Genomic DNA, 19,517 nt, shown 5'->3' with positions numbered 1-19,517 from the left:
TAGGCAACTAATCAGGCTGGGCATTTTTAAAATTTAGACGCTGGAAGATTAAAATCCACCATGCCTACTGCTGGGTCATATATTTACTGTCGGTACCCGGTTCGGGATTACCAACAGGCAGATACCCCTTTTCTGCCGGGAAACTATGGTTAAAAAGTGGTTCTTGTCAGAAAAACATTCTCCAGATTTCAAGACGGTCCTCCTGCTCCCTAAGCACTGCGAGCAAGACGGAGCCTTCCCTAATCACCTTTCGGGAATGGAGATTTCTATAACTTGGGTCACGCACTGGAAAGGCCATTTTGCCATTACCCAAGATGGCGAACTGCGCAGCTTCACGATTTCCAGGTTTCAATATGGCTTCCCCAACCCGCACCTCCGGAGGTTAATCTCAAGAACCAAACTAAAATCGCGCGGAAGTAGCGTAAGCGGAAGTTGCGCGCAGCCCAACTTCCCACCCTCTACGTCCGTTCCCCGTTCCTACGCCCCGCCACCGGTGGCGCGGAGTGCAGAGCCAAGATGGCGGCCGAGCTGGAGTACGAGTCTGTTTTGTGTGTGAAGCCAGACGTTAGCGTTTACCGGATTCCTCCACGGGCCTCCAACCGCGGTTACAGGTACTAACCCCGATACACTGCAGCACACGCATACCGGGTCGGGGATGACAGTTTCCTCCTCAGGTAGCACGCTGCGAGTCCCTTGCCACTGCCACCTCTGGGTTGTCACCTTGCTAGCCTCCCTACCTGGGTTGTTATCGCCCTGCCCCTCCTGTTCTTTCCTCACTGTGGAATGACATCCTGGTTTCCGCCGCTTTAAAAAAAAATTACCGTCTGCACCCTCCCACCCCTCCTCCCTTGGGCCCCTCTGGGTTACCCATCTGCTCCCCATCATCCACATCCAGTCGTGCCTGCTCCATTGCCAGTCACCTTTGGTTCTTTTCCTGCGTCCTTCAGTTTGTCACCCTTGTCGAAGCCCCGTCCCGTCCTCCCGCTCGTACACACTTCCAGTACCCCGTGCGCTTTTGTGGGTAGTCATTGTGTTGGCCATTCTGTAGGTGATAGTTTACCTTCTGTGCTGTTGGCAGTCTTGCTACCAAATACCATCCACCATTTGGTTTTCCTTTCAGTTCTTTTGCTAGTGGGCAAAGGTTATGATTATAGGTTTTCCAGTGGGTGTCTATTCTGTTTTTTTTTTTTCAGTACATTTTCTTGATGATTACATAGTATTTTCTATTTTCCTTACCCCCCTCCCTTCTTAACCTCTTCCATAGCTTTTTCTCTCCAGAGTTAATGCAGCATTTTCTCTGTAGGGCCAGCTAACCATCTTGTAATCCAATGATGGTGAGGTTCTGAGGATGCTGTAGGAGGTCGTGAAGTCATGTAGTGGAAAAAGTTAACATGTTAACTGGGTTACATGTTAAGAAATATGAGTATGACCCCTGGCAACTTAACAGCTATATGATTTGGGACAAATCTCTTAACCTTTCCAAGCCTTAGTTTTTCTCATCTGTGAAATAGGAAAAAAAAGTTAATGGTAATAAAGCCTGCTCTAGTTGTGTACCTCACAGAAGTTTTTGGAGGGTTAAATGAAATAATATAATAAATGTGAAAGAATTTAGGAAACAGTAAAGCAGCATATAAGTATATAAGATATTGTTCTTATTGTTCTCTGATCCACATCACCATCATGATTTTCCTCTTGGCATTTATAATTATTTTGGCTGTTGTCCTCCTCCTGTGTCCATTATTTTGCCTCCTTACAGGAGGTTCATTCATCATGAATCAATATCTTTGTACTTGCTGACTTGTGCCTGAGACCCTGTGGGTTGTACCTTTTGGCAAAGAGGTAGTCCTAATTCCAGGCTTTCAATCAGACTCCAGATTGACCATGAATAGGAATCTACATGCTTTTTGATAGTAGTTAGGGGTAATAATATGTATGACTCAGCTGAGACATCACCTTCCTTGGGAAGCCCCCTTGACCCTTCCATTCTGGCTTTGGTGTGTTCTCTGCGTGCTTCCATAGCACCTGTGCTTGTCTCTATCATAGTGAGTGTTCTTCCGTCTGTATTGTAATTGATTGCTCCATCTGATTCTCTAGACTAGCTATGAACGACTTGTTTCTTTTCTAATTTTATAGTACCAGGGTCTAGTACAGTGTCTGGCACATAGTTGGCACTCTGTAAATGTGGAAGAAATTAGTAGATTGCACTTAATCTATGGTGATTAACATAACAATAAAAATTAAAAAAAAAGATTGCACTTAATCACGTAAGTTAGCATTGAAGTAGGTGAAATAGCTCATGACTTCCAACTTTAGTAGTAAAGCCTTCCTAAAGGATATGATACACCACAAAGTCGGGTTCTCTTCTTTTTCTTCTACTTTGTTTTTTTTTTTTAAAGACCTTCCTTCTCTCATCTGCATTCTCTACCTTCACTTTCTAGTTTATCCATAGCCTTTTATCCTTATTTCAGTTAATTGCACTGAGCCATCAAAACATTTTTTTAATTTTCCTCTTTTTCTTGTTATCTATGGTTTCCATGCTTATTATTGACATTTCCTATCTTCCAAAAGGCATTTTTTCATTAGCCACTCTTACTATAGTGAATGAAGAGAGCTGCACTGAGTTTGCATCAAGATTCCCATTTATTTGCTTTTGGCAAGACACTTAACTCTTTTTGTTTTTTAAAGATTTTATTTATTTATTTGAGAGAGAGAGAACGAGAGAGCACACAAGCAGGGGGAGCAGTAGAGGGAGAGGGAGAAGCAGACGCGCCACTGAGCGGGGAGCCCGATGCGGGGCTAGATCCCAGGACCCTGGGACCATGACCCGAGCCAAAGGCAGACGCTTAACCAAGTAGGCCAACCCAGGCGTCCCGACGCTTAACTCTTTTGAACTGCGGTTTCCTCATTGGTAAAAATGGATATACTACTACTTATCTTGCAATATCCTCTCACTTAATTTTCATAAGAATGGGCATAATGCTTGGCACATAATAGATGCTTAATAAATATTACTTTTATGTCTTTTTGTCTGCCTAATCTTGTTTACAGAACCCATTTTATATTATGAGCATGATTCTTCTTTAGGCTGCCATTAAAGGAAAAACTGGGCTTTTTAGGAAGCAGGAGGAATACTTGGTTTGAGTGACTAACAAGATTAGAGGGAATGAATGACTTCGATTCACCTATGGTGAGCTCTTGCTTCGCAGGCTTTCACTGACAATTTAGGTCGATGAGAAAGTTATAAATGATTAAGAAATAGTTTCCCAACCTCTAAAGCTGTTTTTATATTCATCACTGCCCTCCTCCTCAGCTTAATCAATAGTAAACTCAATAGTCTGTTTTAATGTGATGAGAAGAATGCTGGACTTCAAAGTTAGGTATCATTACTTACTGTGTTACTGTTCTTCACTTAGAGAGACAGAGATGATAGGCTTTTCATGCCTATTCCATATGGTTGCTGTAAGGATTTATTACTGAGGTAAGTGAAAATTTGTGAAGTCTGTTCAGAAGACCAGCGAAACCAAGAGTTCCTCAGGCTAGGTTTTGGGAGCGGGAAAGGAACTAAGGCTCGGGGCTGAGGGAAATTGCTGTTGGGAATATCCATTCACTTACTGACAGTTTGTTTAATATCGGCCACTGGACATGCAAGATAAATAAGACAAGGAACCTGTCCCAGGAAACACAGCTGGTAGGCTTGTTCCTAATACATTCAGTACACTATGTTTAGCTCACGGTGGCATGACAGAAGTAATGACTCATTTAAAAAAAAATTAAAATACAGGGACCTTTAGAACATTGTAGTCGGATCAGATTCAAGGGCTTGAGCTTCTTTGAGGCAGGGCATCAAGAGAGGAGGACATGACAAAGATTTGTCTTATAAATCCTGTTCAAAACCTGTGCTCATTTTCATTTTTCTCTTTTCCACCTTTTGCTTACCCTCTCCTTAAACTTATTCTTGTTTAGATATACCTTATTGTTACCTTTCTAACTTGCAAGTATTCGTTTTCAGGTTTCTAAGGGATGAGTTTTGTTTTTTTTTTTTTGCCATTTTATTTTTAAGTAATCTCTGCACCCAACGTGGGCCTCGAACTCACAGCCCTGAGATCGAGAGTCACATGCTCTACTAACTGAGCCAGCCAGCTGTCCCAGGATGAGTTATTAATAACTTTTACTTTGCCCTCTCTTTTCCACATACTGACAAAACAAAATCACAAGGCAGTGCTTTGTAAAATTGGTCATATTTAAATAATGTCTTAGATTTCATTCAAATTCATTTATCATACAGATTATAAGTATTCAGTAGTTTGTAATGTTTCCATGGACGTTGCTGTCTCTAGCCCACATGTCTTTCCTAAACTCCAGACTCATATTCAAATGCCTTCTCTCTAGCTTTGCTTGAAAATCTATTTGACAAAAAAAAAAAAAAAAAAAAAAAATCTATTTGACATCTCAAACTCTACATATTCAAAACTGAACTCCTGATCTTTCTTCCCAGACGTGCTCTACCTATAGCTTTTCTGTGTCACTTATTGGCAGCTCCTTTGCTCAGGCTAAAGTCTTCGGAGTCATCCTTGACTTCACATTAAATCCCTTAGAAAATCCTGCTTCTTTACTTTAAATAAATATATCCAGAATCTAGCTACTTCTGCTGCTCTCTGTTCCTAGTCACCATCATGACTCCTAGATTACTGCAGTAGTGTCTTAACTAATCCCCATGCTTCAGTACTTACATCCCTATATTGCTTCTACACACAATAAAGTAATCCTTTTAAAATAAAAGGGAGATTGGGACGCCTGGGTGGCTCAGTAGGTTAAGCGTCCAACTCTTCATTTTGACTCAGTTCATGATCATCTCAGGGTCATGGGATCAAGCCCTGTGTCCGGCTCCACGCTCAGTGGGGAGTCTCTACTTGAGATTCTCTTCCTCCCTCTCTTTCTCTCTCTCAAATAAATAAGTCTTTAAAAAAATAACTACTCTCTTAAAACAAATAAAAGGAAGATCATATTTTACCTCTGCTTAAAACCTGTAATGGCTTCTCCTTCACTCAGAGTCAAAGCCAAAGTTCTTACAAGACCTGTAAAATTTGGTCCTCTGTTACCTCTCTCACTTCATCTCTTAATTTATTTTATTCTTACTGCAGTGGCTTCCTTTTTTTGAGGGCAGACATTCCAGACACACTCCTACCTTAGCGCCTTTGCACTAAGTGTTCCAATCCTAGAATCGCCTTCTTCCTCCAGTATCTGCATGAGTAACTTTCTTGCTTTCTTCACGTTTTTGTTCACATTTCACCTTGTTAATAAGGTCTCCCCAACCACCTTCTTGCATGTTGCAAGCTGTTTACTCTCCCACTACCCTCCCAATTTCCCTTTTCTGCCTCTGCATTTTCCTTTTATTTTAGCACTTACCATCTTCTGAGATACTAATTATTTTGCTTATTTTTTATTATCTGTTTTCTATTATAATGTAAACCTCATGAGGGTAGAAGTCTTTGTTTTGTTCATTCACTGTTGTATCCCAAGCATCTAGAACAGTGCCTCTGATTTAATACACACTCTAAATATTGGTTGAATTCAGTGAAAGATGATACGTTTAGGGATTTGGGACGGCTTCTGTTACCTAGTATAATTCATTTAGTAGACTTTGTTGTTACCTGATCAGTCAAATACTATTATATAAACTATTATTATTGTTTTTTGAAAAGATTTTATTTTATTTATTTGACAGAGAGAGACACAGTGAGAGAGGGAACACAAGCAGGGGGAGTGGGAGAGGGAGAAGAAGGCCCCCTGCCGAGCAGGGAGCCCGAGGTGGGGCTTGATTACAGGACCCTGGAATCATGACCCGAGCTGAAGGCAGACGCCTAACAACTGAGCCACCAGGCACCCCATTATTATATAAATTATTTTCTGCAGTATGGAAATAGTATTATGAGAATTTTTTTAAATTGCTTGTATTTGTACTTTACATGTTTTTCTTGATGCTTATTGGATAATCCTTACGTAGTAAGGATTTGTTTGCTTTGGGCTATATGTGATAATGAAACATCTATGTAGAGGGGATCATGAGTTTTTTTTTTTTTTTTTTTTTAAGATTTCATTTACCTTTTGACAGAGACACAGCGAGAGAGAGAACACAAGCAGGGGGAGTGGGAGAGGGAGAAGCAGGCTTCCTGTGGAGCAGGGAGCCCAATGCGGGGCTCGATCCCAGGACCCCGGGACCATGACCTGAGCCGAAGGCAGACGCTTAGCAACTGAGCCACCCAGACGCCCAGATCATGAGTTATTCTTACTGATTATTTAATAGGTAGAAAGAATAAGCAACCAGGACAGCAAAACAGGAATATGGCAAATGATTCTGTGTAGGCTTTTAGTAATTAAAGACATGGACCTAAGACTTCCTATTTTCCTATCCTAGGGCATCTGACTGGAAATTAGACCAGCCTGATTGGACTGGTCGCCTCCGAATCACTTCAAAAGGGAAGATCGCTTATATCAAACTTGAGGATAAAGTTTCAGGTAATCTGCTGCTGACTCTTTAACATATTAAGAGTATTAGTTTGGTGCATTTTTGTAAGTACATTTAAGTTGGGGACTGGCATGGAAATGTTTAACTGGAGTTTTAGATTTTTTGCTTCCTTTGCTCAAAGAAGTCTTTTCTTATCTGTCAGGGGAGCTCTTTGCTCAGGCACCGGTAGAACAATATCCTGGTATTGCTGTGGAGACAGTGACAGATTCCAGCCGCTACTTTGTAATCCGGATCCAGGATGGTACTGGTAAGGAATCTGGGATTTTGAATGGGATGATATTAGGAAAACAGGTAAATGCACTTCAATGAAAATGTGTCCTAATTGCATTTATCTTACTTCAGTTTACTAAATTTTTCCTCTCCTTTCTCCATAGTTAACTATAGTTGCTAAAGGACAAGGATTAACATGTTATTTGTAATAGGTATGAACACAAGTTCAGGACATGGTAATTAATAGGTAGACGTAAATAAATCAAAATGTCTAGCTAACCAAAGAATTAACACATATTGCCCATTCATTCATTGTTTGTGGTAGGTTTTGATGGGACTGTCTTAAATCATCTGTGTCTAGGGCAGTCTGTCTTTTCTCCATAGTCTGTATCAGAGATTGTTAAACTTTTTCTGTTTGGACACAGATAGTAAATATTTTAGATTTTTGTTCTTTATTGTAGCCACTTAATTCTGCTGATGTAGTATGAAAGCAGCCATAGATAATATGTAAACAAATTGGTGTAGCTGTGTTCAAGTAAAATGTTACTTATAAAGACAAGCAATGGCAGTGTTTGGCCCTTGGGCTGTATGTAGTTTTTGGACCCCTGGGTTGTGAGAAAATGTTTTATGTTCACGACTTGATTTAGTTAAGGTGACTGTTAATTTTCACTGGGTGGAATTTTCCCTAAGGGACACTTCCTATTCTGAGTATTCCTGTCTTTTTCACAGGGCGTAGTGCTTTCATTGGCATTGGCTTCACAGATCGGGGTGATGCCTTTGACTTTAATGTCTCCTTGCAAGATCACTTCAAGTGAGTGAAACTTGTCCTTTAGTTACCTGGTTAAAAAGTTTTGGAAGTGCTCCTTTTCAGTTGAATAGACACTGTCTCTTTTACCTCCTGGTTTCTGTATTTGGTAAACTAGTTCATTATGAATTTGAATCTTCCCATTTGCTGTTTCCTTACATTATCTTTGTATCTGCTTTGACCTTTCCTTAAAACCTGGAACATGTTTTTGGTCCCTTGTACAGTGTCTTGAGATGCTTTTGCTTATGTCTCTGGGGAATTGGCACTTGATTTTAAGTGGCTGAGGGAGGCATATAATAATAGCAGGACTGTATGGGAGATATGTGGGGAATTGTGTGCCAGTTTTGTTACTTTGTATAGCTGACATGTTTTATGTCTGTTTTCAACATTTCTTCCGCCTGCCTGGTTTTGGCACAGCTGTGGTGCATAGCACTGTGCACAATGTCAACTTCCTACTTCAAGGGCAGGCATAGGCATAACTGCTTTTCTGGCTCAGGACTCTGAAATTGTGGAATTCCACTCCATTGGCATAAGGAAGCAGCCTGGAGGGACTGAGAAATTAATTACACTCCCTCAGGGGTAGCCCTCAACCATGGAGGATGGGGATTGGCAGCTAAATGCCCTCCTTTGGAGGGATAAGTTAAATATGTATTCTGGGTGGTTCCTCAGTACCATTGAACCCTGTTGCCCTCTTTCATGGCTTTTCTTCCTTTCCTTCCTCATTCTTCATGTTTCCTCGCTCTGCTTTCTGAAATCCTGTTTCATGTAAGTTAGTTACACTCAGATTTGTGTGTCGGACTCTGCTTTTAGGTAATCCCAAATTAAGATAATTTACTCTTTTACTGAAGGTGGGTAAAGCAGGAATCTGAGATTTCCAAAGAATCTCAGGACATGGACAATCGTCCTAAGTTGGATCTGGGCTTCAAGGAAGGACAGACCATCAAGTTGAGTATTGGGGTGAGTATGATTTCTTTCCCCCACTCCCTGTATTTTTATAATAAGCTTGTGACTTTTTCTTTCTCTTCTCTGTTTTCTCATTGTAGAACATTACAACTAAGAAAGGAGGTGCTTCTAAGCCCAAGACTACAGGGGCTGGGGGTCTGAGCTTGCTCCCACCCCCACCTGGAGGCAAAGTCACTATTCCCCCACCAACCTCCGTTCCCATCAGCAATCATGTCACTCCACCACCCATTCCAAAATCTAACCATGGAGGTAGTGATGCAGGTAAATCTCTCCCTATTACTTTTAACTTTGAGAAATCATCATATCTTAGGTTTTGATTGGGTAGCACCTGTTTACCAAGGAGTGTGTTGATGTTTTTGCTATGAAATGGCACTTGGTACTGACAAGGTGATTCTGGCAGCCTCTAGTAAGGAATTAAAGCTTTTCTAGTGAACCGAGAGTCATGGTAGTTGGTAGGTTCTTTGTCAGAAAATGAATAGATATTAAAAAGACTATTTTCTTCATTGTACCTTGGTTAGATGCTAGTAGGCCTAAGAGTCAGATGGAGAAAGATTTTGGTCATAGCTCTGCTATTTTATATCTTTTTTTTTTTTTAAAGATTTTATTTTTATTTATTTGATAGACAACGAGAGAGGGAACACAAGCAGGGGGGGTGGGAGAGTGAGAAGCAGGCCTCACGCTGAGTAGAGAGCTCGACACAGGGCTCAATCCCAGGACCCTGGGATCGTGACCTGAGCCAAAGGCCGATGCTTAATGGACTGAGCCACCCAGGCACCCCTGTCTCAATATTCTTATCTGTAAAATGGAGACTTAGAATTACCCCAGGATTGTAAAGGAGAAATGATGTGACACCACTTAGCACAGTTCATGGAACGTTGTAGCCAGTCAGTAAATGTTATTTCTTTTAATCTTCTCTGTTTCTTCACAAAGGCAGTTGGGAGAAAATTAGACAGCATCTGGGTTTGTGAATACATTTTCACTCTTCTGTACTATCTGATGGGAAAAATAGTTATTTCCATTTCAAAATGAGAACATTAGAACTCGGAAAGGAGTTTTCCAAAGATTAGAGAAGCAGATATTAGAATCTAGTTTTAACTTATTCTATTGCAGGGATGCAGAGCATTCTTATCATTGATTGCTAAGAGTAAAGTTTCTCTTTCTGGAATTTTGAGATAAAAATGGTTGTAACCTACTTCTTTTCATAAGTGTCTCTAGAAGGCACTGGGGATAATGTCTAAAATTTTAATTTTTTTGAATTAAACTTTTTATTTTAAGGTAATTATATTCACATGCAGTTGTAAAAAATAACACAAAGAAATCCTGTGTGCCCTTTACTCAATTCCCCTAAATGGTAACATTTGCAAAACCAAAGTCAAATATCACCAGGAAATTGACATCAATACCATCTACTGATCTTATTTAGATTTCACCAGATTTATGTGTTCTCATTTGTGTATATATGTGTGTTTTTAGTTCTATGCACTTTTATCATGTGTAGGTTCCTGAATCCATCACCGTGGTCAGGATACAGAACAGCTCCATCAGTACAAGGATCCCTCATGTCATCCGTTTATAACCACACCTACCTCCTGCATCCTGCCCCACACCCCCTCACTAACCCTAGGCAATCACTGATCTCTTCTCCATCTCTATGATTTTGTCACTTCATGAATTTATATACATGGAATCACAGAGTACATAACTTTTGGGGATTGGCTTTTTCCACTCAGCATACTTCCCTTGAGATTCATCCAAGTTGTGTATATCAGTAGTTTCTGTCTCTCTCTCCTCTCTCTCTTTTTTTTAAGATTTTATTTATTTGACAGAGCACAAGCAGGGGGAGCGGTAGGCAGAGGGAGAGGGAGAAGCAGGCTCTCCGCTGAACAGGGAGTCTGACACGGGGCTCGATCCCAGGATCCCGGGATCATGACCTGAGCCGAAGGCAGATGCTTAACCGACTGAGCCACCCAGGTGTCCCTCAATAGTTTCTCTTTATTGCTGGATAGTATGGAGGTACCACAAGCGTGTATAACTGTCACCCATGGAAAGACAGCTGGGTTGTTACAGTTTTTGGCTATTAAAAGTAAAGCTGCAGTGAACATTTGTATATAGATTTTTGTGTGAGCATAGGTTTTTATTTTTTTAGATTTTATTTATCTGACAGAGAGAGAGACAGCGAGAGAGGGAACACAAGCAGGGGGAGTGGGAGAGGGAGAAGCAGGCTTACCGCTGAGCAGGGAACCCAATGCGGGGCTCAATCCCAGGACCCTGGGATCATGACCTGAGCCGAAGGCAGACGTTTAACGACTGCCTTAACTTAAAAGCACCGCTGAGCTTTTATTTCTAAGATTTTTATTATGTTTTCCCTTTTCTTTTCTCATCTCTTTACTGTGTATTCAGATATCCTTTTAGATTTGGATTCTCCTGCTCCTGTCACGACACCAGCACCAGCTCCAGTTTCTGCAAGCAGTGACTTGTGGGGAGACTTTAGCACTGCATCCAGGTATGAGCCTAGTGAAACCACCATACTCTCAATCAGAGTACAGAGGATGTGTTACAGTCAAATGAAATCTTGATCTGGGAAAGCAGGGCATTGCAGGTCATACAGAGTCTTTGGCAGGAATTCTAGGTAAGGAAGTAGAGGAGTGCTGGGGATGGTGGGGTAAGAAAACTGTAGGATGAAGTTTGAGTGGGATATTTCAAGCCTTGATAATTAGAATTTCTAGTGAGGTATAGTTTCAAAAATTCTGGGTAGCAATTTCTTGGAAGCTATTACGTGAAGAATGGAGTAGCTATCCTAATTCCTTTGGCTTTCTCTCTGTTCTCCTGTCTTGCAGCTCTGTTCCAAACCAGGCACCACAGCCATCCAACTGGGTCCAGTTCTGAATAGCATTGGCAGGACATTAAGGACAGACTTGAAGAAAAAAAATGACCTTGAGGGCACCAATCTGTGAGGGAAGCTAGGAACCCCTTCTCTCCCCAGAACCAAAATTACTGGACAGTCTTTTTCATAGCTTCTCCATTGCATTCAAGCTGGTTTATATCACTCCCCTGTGTTGTTACTTGCTGTACAGCCAAGAAAGTATCTCTTATCCCCTGTTCACTATTAAGGCAGGGAATAATGGGTCTTAACCATACTTGTGGCTGACTATGCAGGGCTCAGAAGGCCAGGTCTCTTTGAGGGGGAAATGAACTCTACCATCTGTAAAATTTTTCTCTATCTTTTCAATTCTTTAATTTATTTCCATATCATCTCATGACCCCGTGTGCCCTACTTAACAATTTCAGGGGAAACAGAAATCTTGAAATTTCCTTTTCCATTAACCTAAGACCCTAAAAATGGATTGACTGACCTCAGTGTTTACAAATTCAGAGTTTTGATAGGGATAGATATGAAGAAAGACCTTTTTCCTGGGTCTGTGTTATAGATCCTCCTTCAGGCTTATCCTGTTCAGTGAACATCCAGTGCCAGGTGCAGCTCCGTCACCCTCTCATGTGTTTACATGTTTCTTCCTATGCTCAGAGGGTTTTGTTGGTGGCACTTTCGCTGTTCTTTTGTTTGCTGAATAGTGCAACAACTTTGACCAGTGGGTGTCTCTTGGATGAAGGAGGTTCAAGGGGCCGTGTTTCCCAAGTTATGTTGTAGAGAAGCGTTTACTTTCATGCAGTTCGATCTATCTGCTGCATTACTTTGTATTTGCCCCATTATTTGACCTGAAGTTGAAGGGTTTAGAGTTTTTAACAGGATGTGTCGAGCAGAAGGGTTGAAAGCACGTAACTCTCTTTCAGTACCCACATTGCCTTGCTGCCTGGGTATCTGGCCCCTTTCCATAAACGTTTATTTTTCAGTCCATCTAGCTCTTCACTAGAAAGCTGCTATTACCTACATCGTCATGTATGAAGGAAGTCGGAGAGTCCATGGCACGCTAGCTGTGATAGTTTTGCCCACGTGATGGCCTTGATAAATGGTCACCTGGGGTATCTCAGAAGCAAGTTGCTCTCCAGCCACTTTCCCTTCCCTCTACCCCACCATTCCTTTTATGATGCTGTGAAGAGAGTTCCCTTTCTTAGATGAATGGGCACTGCCTATTTTGTTTGTTAATGGGCAATTTTGAGGATGAGATGGGAGGATATCATTTCTTCCCTTAGCACTTCTTTGGATGTGTACACTCTGGCTGGAGGGAGTCTTATATTTAGTTTCAAAATATATTCTCTCTCCTGTATTTCCTTCCTGACGCTTTTAAACTTTGGGTCCATTTTTTTTCATTGCCTCCTGTTCCAGGCAGCTCTATTCTTACAGAGCCATGGCAGGACATTTTTAAAATTCCAATAGAAAACACTAAATGGAAAGTTCTTTAGAATCACTAGTGACTAACTACTGGGAACCTATTTTCTCAGTCTTCCTCCACGTTGTGTTCTTTGTATTCTCAAGATGATAATATATTATGTATTTGAATTGCTGGAAAATTGAAAATGAAATTTAAAATATATGTATATAAAGCATATGCTGTATTGGTGCAATAATGGTAATTAAAAATGTGGAAAAAGGTAGTGTCTCCTTTATCTTTTAATTTGCCTACTTCAGTGCCTTTTTAATTTAACTGACCCAATATAAATGGGCCAGTAGGTAATAAACAGACATTTTATATCTATTACTCTTTTTCAAGAAATAGGGCTTTTAAGTTCAGATTACACTTCTGTCTTCATGGTTCTAAACCCACAGAGCACTCCTAATAGAGATGATTTATATATGAATTATTTATTTGCTGGTATAGTTCGTTTCATTTGCTTCAGATTGTCTTTATGATCTAGGCCACCTCTCACATCCCAGAACTATAAGCAGCTTAAATGAGGGGAATCAGTGTAAGAGGTGGAACTAAAGTCAGTGTCACAGACTTGGGAAACCAGAAGATCTTGGAGTTCTCATTCAGTGATTTTCACAGAAGGTGAATCAGAATGATATATGTGTTGGCCTTTTTTTTTTTCTTTTTTCTTTAAAGTAACATGCCGTTCCCTCCAGAGGTTCTGATGCACCTCCTCCTTTTGCTTTCCTAGAATAGGGCCTACATGGCTTTCCCACCCATGGCCTTTCTTAGCATTGCTGAGGTGGTGAGGCACTGTCATTGATAGAAGTGTATGCTAAACCTCAGGTTTTATTTGGGGAAGAATGTGGACAATCTTTTTTTTTTTTTTTTAGCTCAATCCCCGCAGTTACACATTTGTATCTGTCTTCCCAGTTGTGGTGTAAACTTTTATTACTCCACTTCCTCCATTCTGATAACCTTCTAGGCAGTTGGCTTGCCTCTAGCTTTCCTTTCCTCCAGCTCCAATTCAGCTTACCTGGTACCACCAGAATCATCTTCCTAAACCAAGCCCTGCTCATGCCCTTTCTTCCCCAGTTCATTGTCTTGAACGATTTTCCTTTGCTTACAGAATAAAGTCCATAGTACCATTTCATCCTCAATTCTGTCTTCCCTTGCACTCACAGTATGCTCCTGGAACTAGGGTACTAGTCATTCTTCAGATGCCATTGGCACCATGAGCACTGAATGCTTGCTAAAATTCCCTCTGCCTAGAATACCTTCCTGCCTGTTGAAATCCTTTCCAATCATAAAGCTAGTGTACATACTACTTCATGAAATGTCACCTGTCCTCCCAGTCTGAAAAATGATCTTTGTTTTGTTTGGGTTGCTGTTGAAATTCTCTTTCTTATTAGTTTGTAAACTCTTTGAATATAAAGACCATGTCTGCATTTTTATCTACTCACCATACTTCTGTATACCTTTCCATAGCGCTGATGCTCACTTGTTGAATAAACAGTGATTTCAGTGAAGAAGGACTAGAAATCAGTAAGTTGAGTGTTTTCCTTTTACTCATTCTCAGGGTTGTTCCTCGCTACATGACATAAGTATTCCTTATATGCTTTGTCATAGTTGGAGAAAATCTCATTTATGTGCTCCCGAGTCCGTCAGTATTAGGGATCGGAAAAGCAGTGATGAAGAAAAATTTTACTTTGGTACTTTCCCTATGACCTGGGAAAAGAAAAATGATATCGTAAAGCACAGCTGTGGGTAGGTTTGGTAGCTTATTGTCTCATTTTGATTATTATAACTGTCTAAGATTACATTGCACTTTGGTTATGTTTTAGTTATTTTCTAGCTTCTAAAAAATCCACTTCTGGGGCGCCTGGGTGGCTCAGTTGGTTAAGCGACTGCCTTCGGCTCGGGTCATGATCCCGGAGTCCCGGGATCGAGTCCCACATCGGACTCCCTGCTCAGCGGGAAGTCTGCTTCTCTCTCTGACCCTCCCCCCTCTCATGCTCTCTCTCATTCTCTCTCTCAAATAAATAAATAAAATCTTTAAAAAAAAAATCCACTTCTGTTATTGCCTCTTAACTGTACATGAAGATAATATATATGGTTTGTGACTAGAGGACTCCTACTCAGGAGCTGCCCATCAAGCACATATTCTGTTGAGAAAGGAAAAACTAAGAGAGTGATTTATTACCTTTACTTCCAGGTTCCTTAAGCCTGGAGGATATATATAGCCTTGTGATTGTTTTCACAGAAATTTTATGGTTTGGCATTTATTTCAGATTTTGTAATAGTCATTTTCAGTCCCCTTTTGAAAGATAACAAGATACAGGAGTAGTATGTTTTTTAAGAAGCTCTGCTATGCTTGAATTGCCTATATTGGAGCTGGGAGTAAAATAATTGTCCGCAGTGACCTCATGTTCTGCCTTAACAGTCTGGGGATAGTGTCATCCCCTCAATTACATACAGTAAGGCATTAAGACCCATTGTGGATTATGCTTTTTAATATTTTCTTTTTTCTTATGTGTGCTCTGCCACTGAAATTGTAATAGGAAAGAAGGCCTTGGAGCACTTTCTGTGAATGCTTAATCTGACTGCATATCAGCATGGGACCACTAGAGGGCGAGCTCCCTCTAGCAACTCTAGCACAACTGTAGGAAATACTGCCCAGACAGCCTGGTGACAGGAAAGGTGTTTAAAAAGACATAGAAGAAAGACTCAAGGGACACATCTGTGGAGTATAAACATGCATTTGATGCAAAGTTTGTTGGGAATGTAGAGAAATTGCTGTTTAGGTAGGCAGGAAATGAAGTGGAGAATAAGATTTTCTTTAGACTTTAATACTTAAATAAATATTTGAACGGGGAATATACTTACTAATTTTAATGACCTCCCCATCAAAATAGATGATTAATAGGTAGTAAAGTGTAGTAGTGGTTATGAGCATGGATTTGGGAGGGAACAGATTGCCGTGGTACAAAATTTTTGCTTTGCCACATACTGCCTTTTTAACTTTGGACGTTACTTAACCTTTGTTTGCCTTAGTTTCCTCATGTGCAATATGAGGATAATAGTTTCTACCTTATTGGGTTATTGTGACAATAAAATTAAAATTTTAAAGTGCTCAGGACGGGGCCTGGCACACAGTACTACTACTGCTGCTTGGTGGCTATTCTAATTCTGGGTATCAGGATGTGCAATGAAATGGTAAATGTAAGAGCACAATGGTGTGAGTTCCTTTCTTTTTTTAAAAGAAAATTAAATTTTTATGGAGATATAATTGACATATGTAACATTACATTAGTTTGGGTATACAACATGTTAATTTGATACATTTATGCATTGCAATATGATTACCACTGTTGTGATGCTAACACCTTTTTTAAAAAAAGATTTTATTTATTTATTTTAGAAAGAGAAAGCTCCTGGCTGGCAGGGGAGGAGGGTTGTGGGGGCAAGGAATCTTGAGCAGACTCCGTGCTGAGTTGTGGAGCCTGGTGCAGGGCTTGATCTCAGGAGCTGAGATCATGACTTGAGCTGAAACCAAAAGTCAGTTGCTTAACAAACTGAGCCACCCAGGTGCCCCTGTTAGCTAACACTTCTATTACATCAGAAATTTATCATTTCTTTTTTCTGGTGAGAACAATTAAGATCTAGTGTCTTAACCTCTTTGAAGTTCATAATGCAGTATTGTCTTTAATCACCTTGCTGTGCATTAGATCTCCAGGACTGACTTACCTACTGGTTTCAGGTTTGTACCCTTAAACCCCATCTCCCCAACCCCCACTGGGTAATCACCACTGGTAATTACCACTCTACTCTTTGTTTCTATGAGTTTGGCTTTTTTCAATTTCATATGTAAGTAATAACATACAATATTTGTCTTTCTCTGTCTGACATTTCATTTAGCATTGCCCTTCAAGGTCCATCTACATTGTTGCATATACACATGTATACATCTTGTCTTTTTTATCATAAATGGACACAAGTTGTTTCTATATTTTGGTCTTTGTGAATAATGCTTCGGTAAACATGGGAGTGCTTATATGCCTTTGATATCCTATTTCCATTACTTTTGGATGTATACCTTGAAGTGCAATTGCTGGATCATATGGTAGTTTTCTTTTTAGTGTTTTGAGGGACCTCCATACTGTTTTCAGTAGTACTGTACTAATTTATCTTTCCATCAAGGTGTACAAGCGTTCCCTTTTCTCCACATCCTTGCCACTTGTTATCTCTTGTTATCCTGATGACAGCCATTCTAAAAGGTGTGAGTTGATATTTCATTGTGGTTTTGATTTGTGTTTCCCTGATGATGACTGATGTTGAGCATCTTTTCATGTGAATGAGCCCCAAGCATCACTCCTGCCAGTCTGGGCCCCACCCTAGGGCTTGGAATAGAGTAAAATGGAGATGGTATCTTTGTGGTCTTGAGTCACAGTTGACTGCTTGTGACTCTAAATAAACATAACCTACCTTTTGTAAATGAAAGAAAAAAAGAGCTGACGGCCATTTTATGTCTCCTTTGGAAAAATGTATGTAGTTCCTCTGCCTATTTTTAATTCAATTGTATTTTCGTTACTGAGTTGTAGGAGTTTATTACATATTTTGGATATTAACTCCTCAGATATAGTTCATAAGTATTTTTTCCCATTCCATAGGTTGTCTTCATTTTTGTTATTTTTTTTATTTTTTGAGAGCAGGAGTTGGGGTAGGGGGTGAGGGGCAGAGGGAGAGGGAGAAGCAGAAGCAGACTCCCCGCTGAGCAGGGAGCCTGACATGGTGCTTGATCCCAGGACCCCGAGATCAAGACCTGAGCCAAAGGCAGATGCTTAACCGACTGAGCCACCCAGGCACCCCATCTTCACTTTTGTAAAATGTTTCTCTTGTTGTACAGAAGCTTTTTAGTTTGATACAGTTCTACTTACTGATTTTTACTGTTGCTCCTGCTCTTGGGGTCGTATCTAAAAAATCATTGCCAAGACCAATGTCAGGGAGCTTTTTCCCTATGTTTTCTTAGAGGAGTTTTACTGTGTCAGGTCTTACATTTAAGTCTTTAACCTATTTTGAGTTGATTTTCAAGAGTGCTGTAAGATAGGGGTCCAATTTCATTTTAATGCATGTGGTAATCAGTTTTTGGAACACTTTGTTGAAGTCACTGTCCTTTTCTCATTGAGTGTTCTTGGCGCCTGGTCAGATAAATGCAGGGGTTTATTTTTGGGCTCTCTATTATGTTCCATTGGTGTATATGTCTATTTTTATGCCATTACTATACTGTTTTAAAATCTCTAGTTTTGTAGAGTAGTTTAAAATCAGGAAGTATGATTCCTCTGGCTTTGTCCTTTTTTTCCTCATGATTGCTTTGGCTATTACTTTGGCGTATACTTTTGTGGTTCCATACAAATTTTAGGATTGTTTTTTCTATTTCTGTGGAAGATGCCGTTGGAGTTTTGATAGAGATTACATTGAATCCATAGGTGGGTTGGACAATGTGGACATTTTAATAATATTTATTCTTTCAGGATGCCTGGATGGTTCAGTCATTAGGCATCTGCCTTCAGCTCAGGTCGTGATCCCAGGGTCCTGGGATTGAGCCCCGCATCAGGCTCCCTGCTCGGCGGGAAGCCTGCTTCTCCCTCTCCCACTCGCCCTGCTTGTGTTCCCTCTCTCGCTATCTCTCTCTCTCTGTTAAATAAATAAATAAAACCTTTAAAAAATATATTTATTCTTTCAGTTGATGAACACAGGATATCTTTCCATTTTTTTTGTTTTCAGTTTCTTTTATCAAAGTTGCAGTGTTTGGTGTATAGAAATTTCTCCTTCTTGGTTGAATATATTCCTAAAGTGTTTTGTTTTTGATGCTATTGTGAATGGGATTGTTTTCTTTATTACTTTTTCAGTGGTTTCATTGTTAGTATATAGAAATACAACTGATTTTTGTATGTTTATTTTGTAACCTGCAGCTTCACTGAATTGGTTTATTAATTCTAACAGTTTTTTTTTAGTGGAGTCTTTAGGATTTTTTATAAGATCATTTCATCTGCAGAGACAGTTTTCCTTTTTGATTTGGATGACTTTTATTTCTTTTTCCTGCTTGATTGCTTTAGCTTGGACTTCCAGGACTGTGTTTAATAGGAATGGTGAGTGGGATTCCTTTTCTTATTCCTGATCTTAGAGGAAAAGCTTTCAACTTTGCATGGGCTTGTCATATATGGCCTTTATCATGCCAAGGTATATTTCTTCTGTAACCAATTTGCTGAGAGTTTTTATAATGAAAGGATGTTGTATTTTGTCAAATGCTTTTTCTTTTTTTTCTTTAAAGATTTTATTTATTTTTTTGAGAAAGAGAGAGAGAAAGCACAGAGGGAGAGTGTGAAGCAGAAGCAGGCTCCCTGCTGAGCAGAGAGCCCAATGCGGGACTCGATCCCAGGACCCCAGGATTATGACCTGAGCCGAAGGCAGACACTCAACCAACTGAGCCACCCAGGCTCCCCATTAAATGCTTTTTCTATATCTATTGAGATGTTCATGTAATTTTTTTGTCTTTCATTTTATTAATATGGTATATCACAGTTCCTGATTTGCATCCCAGGGATGAATCCCACCTGATCATGGTGTAAGATGCTTTTTTTTTTTAAATAAGATTTTTTTTTTTATTTATGCATTTGACAGAGAGAGACACAGCGAGAGAGGAAACACA

The 19,517-nt window shown here is 40.1% G+C and overlaps 1 protein-coding gene across 4 annotated transcripts; it reads left to right on the top strand.

Moving 5' to 3' along the window:
- The first annotated feature begins 456 nt into the window (after positions 1–456).
- On the top strand, positions 457–13,053 carry NECAP1 (NECAP endocytosis associated 1). 4 transcript variants are annotated; one of them, XM_073890191.1, is made up of 10 exons: positions 474–611; positions 3,085–3,187; positions 3,414–3,478; positions 6,416–6,516; positions 6,669–6,773; positions 7,466–7,547; positions 8,390–8,498; positions 8,585–8,765; positions 10,905–11,007; positions 11,342–13,053. In XM_073890191.1, the coding sequence occupies exons 2-10, from the start codon at positions 3,164–3,166 to the stop codon at positions 11,388–11,390; spliced, it is 819 nt and encodes a 272-aa protein (XP_073746292.1). In that variant the 5' UTR covers positions 474–611; positions 3,085–3,163; the 3' UTR covers positions 11,391–13,053. The 4 variants fall into 4 exon arrangements, with proteins under 4 accessions (XP_025718518.1, XP_073746292.1, XP_025718520.1 ...); XM_025862734.2 differs by having other exon boundaries at positions 496–611; positions 3,049–3,187; XM_025862735.2 differs by lacking the exon at positions 3,085–3,187 and having other exon boundaries at positions 478–611.
- Positions 13,054–19,517: the final 6,464 nt, after the last annotated feature.

This window comes from Callorhinus ursinus, unplaced genomic scaffold (genome assembly GCF_003265705.2).
Source record: "Callorhinus ursinus isolate GAN/ISIS: 27379988/994484 unplaced genomic scaffold, GSC_fseal_2.0 scaffold132, whole genome shotgun sequence".
NCBI classification, from domain to species: domain Eukaryota; kingdom Metazoa; phylum Chordata; class Mammalia; order Carnivora; family Otariidae; genus Callorhinus; species Callorhinus ursinus.
Note: the sequence above shows the minus strand (reverse complement) of the source record. Positions and strands in the feature narration are given on the sequence as shown.